Here is a 13,163-nt window from a genome sequence, read left to right as displayed (position 1 = left end):
TGTGTGTGTGTGTGAGTGAGTGTGCGTGTGTGTGTGTGTGTGTGTGTGTGTGTGTGTGTGTGTGTGTTTGTTGGAGCTGTAGTAAAACCACAAGTTTTTTTCCGACCTCAATCTCTAGATTACCAGTATCTATCCTGTTTTACTTTAGGCCTGCTCAACTTGATCAGAAACTCTTTCACTTGTGGTTGATGGAGGTTATTTGGGGTTTGACTTCTTGTCAGATGTTAAACTGGTTTTGTAAAATGGGAATGTGTGCCCATTGGGTTGTCATTAGTTGTCACAAATGCTTTTGAGTTGAACAGAAACTCTTTTTCTGGCAGCAGAAACACACGAGCGTTTTGGATCAGATGGACCTGATTAATAAACCAGACTAAACTAGTCACTCCTGCAGTGATGGAGGAAGCGAGAATAGCGCAGTATTTTTGCCTAAATCATGTTGGAGGTCATTGTGAAAAGCAGTGAAAGTTCCTCTGGTTTCAGTTTCGCCTGTGAATTTGGGTCTCAATTCAAAGATTGAAATTGGTCCGAAATGACAGAAACCCAATCTGCCACCGACGAACGAAACTGCATCTACTTTCATAAGATCAATATTAAAATATCTCCTCGAGCATGTTGTTTATATGCAGATGTGTGTTATAAATGTGGACTCTAGTTGTGTTCATTTCTGCACTAACAGTGTTCAACAGAATCAGTTTCTGCTACATCTCCAACAACGTCTGACTTCATGGATCTGCTGAGGCAAGTCAGTTTAATAACTAGCGTTTCATGTGTCCAATGCAAATACTATCATACTTTTGCATAACTTGACAAAAAAGTACATCTTGATTGAAATGCCATTAAATATAAAAAATTTCTATTTAAGTGATATCTACCTGGATTTCACTCAAGTTTCACCTTAAGCTCTTCACTAATGTTCAGGGTAAAAGAAGTACACAAACTTTTGAAAAACTTGATTAGTGATTAGTCACATGGTTGATGCATCATTTGATGATTATAATCTGATGAAATAACAAGACATTTAAAAATGCACAGTGCTGATAAACCCTGATGATTCAGGCAGTCCTCACCGATTGGTTGAGGAGTGTTTTTTTCATTAATGGTCAGAATGGAAAAATGCAAGAATTCGATCACTTCTTATTTTATCTTCTGGATTAGTTCACCCACACCCTGAAACAAGCTATATGATGCCACCCTGTCACGTCACCTTTATTTCTGCAGTGCGTTTTGCAATAAAGATAGTGTCAAAGCAGCTTCACGGTGATAAATAACAGAACCAATTATGCAAACAGATTGTGTCGTAAGTAAACAGGACCGAGGTCTGTGTGAGGTGTTAGGAACTGCTCTATAATAACCCTTACAAATGCAACTCATTATACATATCAGCTTTAAAAGTGACAGACATGTAGATGTTCGTAAAAGATGTTTTCTCTGTTTTGGGAGGATGGACATAGACCTTATTTAGCTATTGCACTAAAATTGGTTGATACTATATTTTAGGGTTGGATAATTTTATTATTCATGCAACAATGCTTATTACTATAATAGTTCTCAAGCATTTCTATATGATGGCCAGCGTCTGCATATTTGGCATATTTCATGCTGTACTGTAGTATTATTATGCTGCTGTTTTTGATAGCATTGATACAGTTTCATACGGATAATATCACAATGATTATTGCATTTCTCTTACTGAATGCGGTGTCCTGTCAGCAATGACGTGCTTGTGCTCTCTTTGCTTTTTTGTGATTATACTGTCAGTTTAAGTGCTGGTGATGCTGTGTTGCCAGGTATTACTGCAGTAACAAACTAAAAATAATCCCCCAAATGCAAAATAAACTGAAATAAGTTCAAATCTTTTGTTTTGGAATTAAGATAAAGATATATAAAATGCAACCACATTATTTGGAAAAAACAAGTCCAAAGACACTTATGATAGCTGGATCTGGCAACACACAGCTGGCTACGACCGAGGCTGTAAAGCAGCTCTGAAAGTCAGTTCAGTGCTGATTCATCAGAGTTCAGCTGTAATCAGCTCTACGGAAGATGATCGTTCAGCCTGATTCCATTCATGTGTGTATTCTCATCTGATGGCTCAGATAGAGTGTAATGTGGCTGATGAATGATGCAATGCTTCTACTCAGAATGGCTTTACTATGAGAACTGATGCAATCGATGCCAGTTCTGACGTGCGTTGCAGGCTGGAATTGAACCACACTATGCTGGTTTGTTCCAGTCAGAGGAGAACTGGCCCCCCGACTGAGCCTGGTTTCTCCTGAGGTTTTTTCTCCATTTCCGTCACCGATGGAGGCTCCTTGCAACTGTTGCCTTTGGCTTGCTTAGTTGGGGGGACAATTTCTGGCAATATTGTCGACTTGATTGCACACACAATCAGGGCCGCTGCTGGCTAAATGGGTGTTCTAAGCAGAATGGTGTTGTTGTGCCCCCTCCCCCAAATATTACGGGGGAAAAAAGTCAAAACAGAACTTTAGTAAAGCATAAAAGTAAATAAATTGAAATTAAATTGTATTATTTACAAATTACAATTGTAGCTCTACAGCAAAAACAAAAAAACTAACTAAAATTACACGCATTAAATACAATTTTTTAAATGAATAAATATCAAAATAAACAATAATAAATTGAATCAAAAATCAACGGCAGCGGCTATGTGCACTAAGTGAAAATAACATATTTTCTTAGCAATAGATGCTATTTACACTAAGTATAAATAGCAGTATTTTCTTAGCCGTATGCTTTACACCAAGTGCAAATAGTTATAGATTCCATTTACACTATGATAAAATACCAGGATGTTCTGCAATTTATACTACTTGTTGCAAATAGTGGCAATTATCTGCACTTCACTATTGTGGTCAATTATAAAACAGTATGCAATAATAACGTATTGAGTGTAAATTATCATTTTAATTCAAATTGAAATGTTTGAAGAAGGCTGAGATCGCATGTGTGTTTGTGACGTATGACTGAATTCTGGTGAGTGATAAATATGTGTCAGACTTTCCTTATGAGCGCTAGACAGTGTTTGAAGTGAACGGACACGTTAGTTGTACTTCCATATTCGATTCAGTCACTGGAAAATCGAGGTAAGGGTAAACCGTATCGGACCTGCTGCACACAGAGAGTCAGAGATCATGCAAGGATTCAGATTGCAGTAGTGATGCTGGGAGAGATGGGAAGCGTTCTGGTGTAGCTGATGGGATCAGATGAGCAGATGATGGTGAAGGGCGGGTATTAGATCAGTGTTTTAGGGCTGTTCAGCAGCTGATCACTGAGTTCAGCAGCTGTTTGTATCTCCTGTGCTTCTGTCTATCTAAATCTCAGGATAGCAGCATATGCGTACACGAGAAGAGGCCGTCTACATTTATTCCTGTAATGTTGAACTGATAATGCTGTCGGCTTCACAGAAACATTCTGCGCTTAAACACAGGAAACAAATGAGAGGTTTTCTGAATAATGGATCAACTTATCTGGAAATCACATCAACTGATATCAGCATTAACTGACACGGACTAATCATTCAGCTACTGATGGAGTTTTGTTTTCTGAAAGAGTGAAATGAGAACATCGCACCTGTTTCTGCTCAGTCTCACACTGACGAGAGAGAAAAACAGGTGCAGCCTCTCAGATGTGCGGTAAACCTTCAGCGACAAGAACACAGAGATCGAGAAAACAGAACAAGAGAAAGAGATGACAGACAGATAGATAGATAGATAGATAGATAGATACAGTCAAAACTAAATTTATTCAGACACCTTCCACACGTTATCACAGTTTATTCGCTATAGTTTAGAAAATGAGAGTTGAAAACGCAGAGTTGAATGATTTTTGGTCCCACATTTTTATCAGTTTTACTGGTAGTCCACTGTATGAACAAGTTTTGGGTATAATATGTCACAGTTTTAAATTTATTTTGCTCTCCTCGCTTACATAAATGAACTGTAGTATCCAGCACCCACTACTAAAAAAATATTTAAAAAATGATATCTGGTGTCTGAATAATTTTTGGTTTGACTGTAGGTAGATAGATATTTACTGGAGCCGTAAAGGGGTTTCAGGAGCATAACCACAAACTGTGGTCACTTCTCTCATTGAAAGCTTCTCGGAAATGTGAGGCCCTGAAAACACACACATACACCAGCAGTTGGTCTATCAACACGTGTGTTAGTGTGAGTTAGTGTGTTGTAATAAACAGGAGAGTGAGGGAGAGCAGCAGTCTCCTCCTACACGCTTCTCGTTTCCTGCCCTGATAAATGTCACCACAACAGCCCAGCGCTGGCTTAATCCATGACCTGTTTCTCTACCTGTGTGTGTGTGTGTGTGTGTGTGACTGGAAGGGCTGCGCTCTTTTAACCCTGCAGTGTGTGTGATCTCACTCACAGATGGGAACATGAGCAAGTGACATCGCGACGCTCAGCGCTGGGACGTCTCAACTCCACACGTATGTAACACGCTTTTATTCACTCTGAGTCTCTACACACACCTGTCAGCGCAAAGCTTCTGCTTGAACACTTGAGTTTTTAGACAAAAATCAAGTATGTATGAACTCTCTGTACAAAACTCTATTTTGATGGAGAGGATGATTGATGATGTTTCCCTTCAATGGTGATTAAAGCTCAAATATAATATGATAAAATATTCCCAGGCCATTTGTGTCATTTCTAAGTTTTGAAAATTTTTCTGAAATATGAGTGTGTTGATTTAATAGTTAACCCTAACCCGAAACAAAAACTGAAGTGCTGATACTTTTCATGCTTTCTTTTCTCCATTTTATTGATGATTATTATTTACAGTTCATTCAAGCAGGAAGCAAAGAAAATCAAAGACTTTCAATCAAAGATATTTCAGAGCACACATTGTTAATTATAGCGTGTCCCATCAAGTCTGTCACGCGCTCATTCAGAAGCGTGTTCGGTCATGTGGTTAACGGCCATTTAGAGGTACTATCGTGCTCCGAATCACACATTAGAAGCTCTGTGTCTCATATCTCTGAGTCTGTGGGTGATGATCTGTGTATTTGCTCTTTCTGTCTGTGGCTTTGGGTTTTTCCACCTGTCGAGTGTGTGAGCGTTGGGGGAAGGAAAATGAGTGCGAAGCTTTATTTGTCATGTTCTGTGCGTTTTACAAGAAAATAAGCAACAATTACACACGTGATAAATGTAGGTCTCTCTGTCTCCCACAGATTTCCAGATGCATGCTGGGACGAAAACGACATCATGCAGACTCTGGCTATTATGATGATGATGATGATGATGATGATGCCATCATATTCAGCTCTTGCAGATCAAAGTAAGAAGTTTGTCTGTTTGTCTTGTTAGCAGTTAAATCTGACAAAACCAGCTATTCAGCCGTACAGGGTAAAAAGTAACGGTCCTACTACTGAGCCTTGCGGTACTCCATATTGAACTTGTGATCAATAAGATACTTTTCATTTAGTTCTACAAATAACAGTCAGATAAATTTGATTTGTTAAGATTGATCTCTTTTAATAGATTGGTAGGTATAGGGTCTGACACAAGTGAAACACAAACACACACACACACACACACTGTAAATGTGTGTGCTTTTAACTTAAAGGTTTTAAGTGCTATAATCAGGTCCCCGGTGCATCTACCAACCAAGGAAATGTGAAAAAGATTAACCCAGTAACTTTGTTTTGGGAAGCCTTTTTCTGCAAGCGTCTGAGAAAACGAGCGCGTCTGATTTCGCTCCCTTGGTGATGTGGCAAAGGGATCTCATTATAATATTACCACCCCTTAATCTATAAGTTTCCACCCACGGCGCCGTTATTGGCGAAAGTTTGAGCAAAACAAGCTAACTGTTCTGTGTTTGGCTGCAGAGACGAGCACAGAACACTGTTTAGAGTCCCAGCCTCAGAGACAACAGAGCAGTGCATTTATTGATTTATTTACTGTATATTGCTGCTGCCACACAGATCTAAAATATACATGCGATTTATTTCCCAGCTGTTTACCTTCTCAGACATAACCCACTGTTTTTGTAACTCGTGTGTGTTTAACATAAACTTGTGTGTGAATGAGAACTTAATTTAGTACTCACATGCTGCGACAGCCGCTTTCTGTGCGTGTGCTTCAGATGTGTGCGCTCTGAAAACCATATACAGGTGCATCTCAATAAATTAGAATGTCGTGGAAAAGTTCATTTGTAATTAAAGCAAAAGGAGGCCCTACCAAGTATTGAGTACATGTACAGTAAATGAACATACTTTCCAGAAGGCCAACAATTCACTAAAAATGTTTTTTTTATTGGTCTTATGAAGTATTTTAATTTGTTGAGATAGTGAATTGGTGGGTTTTGGTTAAATGTGAGCCAAAATCATCACAATTAAAAGAACTTCAAAAACTACTTCAGTCTGTGTGCATTGAATTTATTTAATACACGAGTTTCACAATTTGAGTTGAATTACTGAAATAAATTTTTCCATGACATTCTAATTTATTGAGATGCACCTGTAAAAGAAGTTTAAACTCATATGGTTTAAAACGCATGATTTCAGCACGATAAACATGATAATCAGAACCAAAACAGATGTTTTTCAGCAGGTGCGAGCTGTAATGCAGCAGCTCTATTCTGGAAAAGGGGGCGGGGAGCAGCAGCTCATTTGCATTTAAAGAGACAGGCATGAAAACAGCGTGTTTCTGCTTCCACTCAAAATAGGCATTTTCAAAATGATATAATAAATGATCTGTGGAGTATTTTGAGCTGAAACTTCACAGACACATTCTGGGGACACCTGAGACTTTTATTACATATTGTAAAAAGGGGCATAATATGTCTCCTTTAAAAACAAAGGTTCTTAGTTGGCATTGATGGCTCTATGAAAAACCTTTAACATCCAAAAAAAGGGTCTCTAAAATGGAAAAAAAGGTTCTTTAGATTAATAATATAAACATGGAACTCTTTTCTGTACGGTTGTTTGGGGACCTAAAAATGGTTATTCTGTGGTATTACTGTGAAAACTTTCCAATCTTTATTTTTAGGTTGAATTGCTCAAATGTTGCTCTTTCTCTAGGTTTAAAGTGTCAAAATGATTTCCACAACACCTTCACATGTGTTTGGGACACCTCAAAACTGGACGTAATCCCTCCGGTCCGACCCGAGACCAAATGCTGGATTACTGTATCAGTTGAGAAGAAGTAAGGAAGAATGTGACTTCATAATGTATTTAGCTTGTGATTAAACAATCAGCCTTTATATTGTACAGAATCCAGAACTCTTGAACGTGGAACAGTTTTCTGTTGCTTCTTTAGTGTCTAAAGAGTTTTATGTTCCTTTCTCTTAAGTCTACGGATTGATTTGTTGGTTAGCTTGTGAAGTAAAAGTAGAAAAATTAAATCTAAAGTGTATGCGCTTCATTTTTATATGTGAATGATTTATTTATTTTCTATGATTTCAGAAGGCAGGAAAAAAAGAAGGCGGATTTGATGGCAGACCCGATGCAGCCTCACATACGCTCTGCCACCGTGGTCTTTGAAAGCAAGGTGACTGATCCCACTTGTTTGAGTTCATTTGACGTCTTGTTGATCATCCAGCATTGATTTGAAACCCGAAACAAACTTGTGACGCGCCATACAGATGCATTATTTCTTTCTTTTCTGCTGCAGAGAGGTATAATGTCATCAACGGCCGATTTACATGAAGAAGTCCGGTGTGAAAACTACACAAATCCTGTTGCTGAAATAGCAAAACATATGGGAAGCGATAGTGGTGAGTCAAATATAATAACTCACACGGACACGTTCTGGAACCGAAGCTGGAGAGTGTGTCAATCACTAATGTTTACATGTGTGAAGCAGGAGTTCATTAGTGAGCGAGAGACACTTTGTCATGGCTTCTGTTCCTCACAAACCTGTTCTGGCTCCAGTCTGAGCTACTGATAACTGTTTGCTTGAGCGATCATGTTGTGTTTCTGTGTGCAGACGTGAAAGTGGCTCCTCCTCAGACATTGGAAGTTCATGGGATCAATGTTTCTTGGAGTTTCGATTCTTTAAAAACCCACTTGCCATCATATTAATCTTCACCATTCTCATCAAGTGCAAGAGAATCAAAAGGTGAGTGATCACCTGTGAGGAGTCTTCAGACACACTCACACCACAGACAACAGCTACAACGATAACTACAACTAAACGATAACCATAACGACAGCGATAACTATGTTGCTAATAATAACAATAATTATAATGACAACTATAACTATAACGATAACTATAATGCTAATAATAATAACGATATCTATGATAATAAATATTATGGTGACAGTAACTATGACAACTATAATAAGAACTACTATAATGATAAATATAATGACAACGAGAACAATAATGATAACTATAAAGCTAGTAATAATAACAGTAACTATGACAATAGTAATAATAACAATAACTATAATGACAACGATAACTATAATGCTGCTGCTAATAATAATAACAATAACTATAATGCTAATAATAATAACAATAACTATGACAATAATAATAATAACAATAACTATAATGCTAATAATAATAATAACTATGACAATAATTATAATAACAATAACTATAATGACGACAGTAACGATAATGATAACTGTAATAATGGCTAACTATAATGATAGCTATAACAATAACTATAATACAATAAACAATATCTATAATGATAATAATAACAGTAACGATAACAGTAGCTATAACGATAACGATACCAATAATAACAATAACGATGACTAGAATTACAATAACTATAACGATAACCACAATAAAATAAATAACTATAATAATAACTATAATGAAATGATAACAGTAACTACAGCTATAATAATAACTGACTATAAAATACCTGTATACTAACTAGAACAATAACGCTAACGATAATAACAAAAACTAACTATAATGCAACTAAATATTTAACAACTGACTCACAATTATCCCTCATGACCTCAAAAAATTATTGTAAATGATTTATTTCAATGAGAACATGTCAGGTTATACGAGAGACATTACATCTGTTACAAAGTGTGTTTCTGAGCTCAGAATGACAGTACTGGGCCACAGGAATGTGGCTTGTTTCAGGGTCCAGAAGAACGGTTCCACGTTTATTCCTGATCCCTCCAAATTCTTCGGTGATCTGAACTCGAGCCACGGAGGGAATTTCACGGTGAGTCCCGTAGGGCTGTCAAAATTTTTTTTAATTTCGAATATTCGTCGAATTTAAAATAAAAATACACATTCGAATGCAAAAACGTTGCACTTGAATTTTAGGTGTGCGTTAAGGAGGCAGCTTATCAGCGGCGCACGAGATGCGATGACGATGTGAGTGTCGTTGTATTATAATGTGTTTGTTAGTCTATCCAGTTGAAGCCACTAGATGCAGCGCTGCGGCGTTGTTCATTACAAATATTGCGGAAAAAGAGAACAATAATGCGGAGAAGATCTTGTTTACATCAAAACTGTTCACACAGAACGCATATTTCGCGTACCGCAGCGCCGACGTCACTCGCGCCGCTGGAGAGCTGGAATTCTCTCTGAAGACGCTGGAGAAGCTGCGCCAGGACATGCAGAGTCCAGATTCGGGTTTCGCAGGCGGAGCTGAGGACAGCATGGAGGAGATGGAGCTGCCCAGTCCTCTGGGCTTAAACCTGCCCCAGGATCTGCCCGCGCCGGAGCCCTGCAGACACCCACTCCTGGGCCTTCAGCGCACGATTCCTGGATTAGACCTGGACCTCCAGAGCTCCTGTGGGCTGATCGAGCCCTCTAGTGATGATTACATGCCAGTGAAAAACGTGCAGAGTTAGTGTTGAAGGCCAGAACGTTCACTCGGAAGTGGATATGATGTTATCAGAGCTACACAGAAATTGACAAGCTCAGTCTGTAACTGCAGTGAAAATGAGAAGGCTTGAGAGCAAGTTTTTGCGTGTGAACGGAAGCGCTGTCTGTCAAAACATGAGCAGTTCGTTCTGCTCACCCTCATGACTTCCACAAACGGAGATGATTCTGCTGGAGCGTCTGAGTCCATTCAGTGACCCACAGCTGCACAGAAAGAGTTTCGCTGTTACAGTTCCACACACGAATGACTTCGAAAGACTAGATTCATATGGACAACTGTTATGATACCTGTTTGTGACCCTGGAGCACAATTTTTCAAAATTGAGATTTGTAGATCATCTGAAACTGAATAAATAAGCTTTCCATCGATGTCTGGTTTGTTAGGATCGGACAATATTTGGCTGAGATACAACTATTTGAAAATCTGGAATCTGAGGGTGCAACAAAATCAAAATATTGAGAAAATCATCTTTAAAGTTGTTCAAATTAAGTTCTTAGCAATGCATATTACTAATCACACATTACGTTTTGATATATTTATGGTAGGACATTTACAAAATATCTTCATGCAACATGATCTTTACTTTGGTAAAGTAATTTTTGGCATAAAAGAAAAATCAATAATTTTGACCCATACAATGTATTTTTGGCTATTGCTACAGATATACCCCAGCGACTTAACATATATCACACATATATCGTTTGCACTTTCATTGCATGGAAAAGAGCAGCGTGAACATTCTGCTAAACATTTCCATTTGTGTTCCACAGAAAATAGAAAGTTGTTCAGCTGCTGGTTGCACTAGTCTTAACAGTTAGTCATCTAACTTTTTTCTTCAAGAACGGTCCTAACTTTTTAAGGGCAGATTGGACTCAATTGAATCCGAAACAAGACTGATTATCACTCGTGTTAACTGGTTCTTAAGACCAGAGTCTGCCAGGTTAGGAATGACATGATGGTGCATAAATGATGAGAGGAGTTTTGGTGACTGCAGGTGGTTGACACGACGGGATCTGCTTCTGTGTGCTGTTGTATGAGCAGGACGATGTGAGAGTCACTCCTGATCTCAGCAGGTTTGTGTGACGCAGATGCAGTCTCTCAGAACGAGCGCAGGATCTGCGGGCGAAACCAGGTGAAACACAAAGCAGCGTTTCCTGTTTCTTTTCACTAAAATTCTGCCGTTCAGTTTACACGGAACGACTCCAAGGAAAACTCGATGTTTAGAAAATGATTAGTTTCAGGTGAGACCATTTATAACATTCTTCACCCTGAATATTATCCTATCATTTCTATGTTTAAGATGTTTGGCAGCAGGGACATTAAGCTAACATGAGACAGAAACACACAAGCAGAAGTGAAACGTTCTTTTGAGCAGCTTGGACTTTTCACGGTTATTGTCATTTTGTTTATGATATTTTTATATAACATTTCATGTCATGTGTTTGATTTTTGCATTGAAATGTATGTTGAAAATGATGTCTTTGTTGAATGTAAGAGAAGCCAGTAGTTCTCAGCGATTGCAAATAATATATTAAAGCATCTTTGTGCTCAGACTGACTGTTTCTGTTTCTGTTAGTATGGGTCAGATTGCTGTTCTAAAAGCCTTTTTTTTGATGGACTCTCAACAGCATTGTTTCTCAGTGCCACTAAAGTGAAGGAGAATGACAACAGATCGATGTCTCCTTTAGGTATTACAGAGTGTTATAGTAGAACAGTACATGCTGTGTGTCAGGGACTGTATGGGGTATGGCAAGAAATGTGTTTAATAATAAATTCCGCAAATAAGGTCATTGTTGCAAAACAGAAATATAAATTGCAGCAACCAAAATAAATCTGGTAAAAAAATTATTTTGGGGACGGAATCATGACGATATTATTGCACTGCAGAGATGAATGTTGAATTATTACTTTTTTTAGAAGAACCCCAGAGATGGCTTTGTAATGTATTCCCAACTGTGTTTTTCCCAGCTGTTTCTGAGATTTGCTTGAAATACATCTGGACGGTGGACCAGTAGAAGCTTCCTTCTGGTTGTGAACTGAACAAGTCTGGTTGAAAATGTCCTTTCACAGGTTTAATATGGGTAATTGGTGACTATAAATGAATGAGTTTTAAATTAAATAAAATTGCAGTTTTCATGGAACTGTTTGATCCTCATGCTTAGATCCTATCGTCCACTATAGCTTAGGATAAAAGTGCTGATTTGTAATGGAAAAATACACATATAATCATAGATGATCAAGCATAAGTGTAAAATGACAAAGAACAGCTAATGCATTAAAATGCATGAACTGAAGTGGCTAAATATATGACTGGAACACAGGAGTGAGTCCCAGAGGAGCATCGCGCGCGCACAGGTGAGACCCGACACAGTGACGTCACGGGCGTCGCGCAGGTGAGCGCGTGTTGCCGGGCGTTGACTGTTGTTAAGAGACCCGTTATTCATATTCTCACACAATCCCGCATTTAAATGAAAACTGCGGCTGCCGTGGACTGTCCTCAGAGCAGCCGATTATTGATCCGCTGCGAACTTTGGACCGACAAACACTGCGACTCCCGCAGAACATGAGAAGAGCCGAGCTTGTGTGAGTCCTGCTAAGAACCACCAGAACCGGGACCGAGAGTCTGTTCGCGGAGCCGAGGATGAGCGCGAGATAACGGTCCGGTTCGTGATGGAGCTCGGGAACCAGTTCAGATCGGATCCGAATCGAGAGCGAGCCAGCGACACTGTGAGAGAGAGAGAGAGCAGGTTAATCAAACATTACCTGAGAGAGATCTCTGGAGCGTTTCTCTCAGTATTCCCGTGTTTTGTGTTTATCCACAGATTCCTCGCGCCGATCCGGATCAGACCCAAAAAAGGAGGAGGAGCTTCCCGAAATGGCTGATTGGCCTCATCTTCACCATCATCATCCTCGTCTTGGCAGGATCTTCATCTCTTATCTGGTACTTTCTGGGTGAGGAAAGAGTCACACATGCGTTCAGCACATTCAAGTGTCAATGTAGCGAAACTAAAACTAGTTAGTAGTGGATTATAGAAGATGACACAGAATCAGTTTACTGTTAAAGTGAAACATATTGACAGAGGAGTTTAGTTCAGGATAACAATGCATCTGTTATATGTGTGTGTGTGTACATACTGTACACACACACACACACACACACACACACACACACACACACACATATATATATATATATACATACATGTCTGGTGAGCTATCCTTGTGGGGACTCTCCATAGGCGTAATGGTTTTTATACTGTACAGACCGTATATTCTATTGCTCTACACCAACCCTACCCCTAAACCTACCCCTCACAGGA

The 13,163-nt window shown here is 38.9% G+C and overlaps 1 protein-coding gene across 1 annotated transcript in view; it reads left to right on the top strand.

Moving 5' to 3' along the window:
• Positions 1-12,118: 12,118 nt before the first annotated feature.
• LOC107568369 (transmembrane protease serine 6-like) overlaps positions 12,119-13,163 on the top strand; it is a gene marked incomplete at its 3' end in the record, with an annotated part of 5,137 nt that continues 4,092 nt past the window's right edge. Inside the window, exons 1-2 of the mRNA XM_016254324.1 lie at positions 12,119-12,570; positions 12,666-12,795. Coding sequence (XP_016109810.1) covers positions 12,514-12,570; positions 12,666-12,795 — 187 coding nt within the window. The remainder of the gene's footprint in view (positions 12,571-12,665; positions 12,796-13,163) is intronic.

The sequence above is a fragment of the Sinocyclocheilus grahami genome, unplaced genomic scaffold (genome assembly GCF_001515645.1).
Source record: "Sinocyclocheilus grahami isolate Dianchi unplaced genomic scaffold, SAMN03320097.WGS_v1.1 scaffold1239.1, whole genome shotgun sequence".
Lineage (NCBI taxonomy): Eukaryota > Metazoa > Chordata > Actinopteri > Cypriniformes > Cyprinidae > Sinocyclocheilus > Sinocyclocheilus grahami.
The sequence above is the reverse complement of the archived record's forward strand: the minus strand, read 5'-3'. Positions and strand labels throughout refer to the sequence as shown.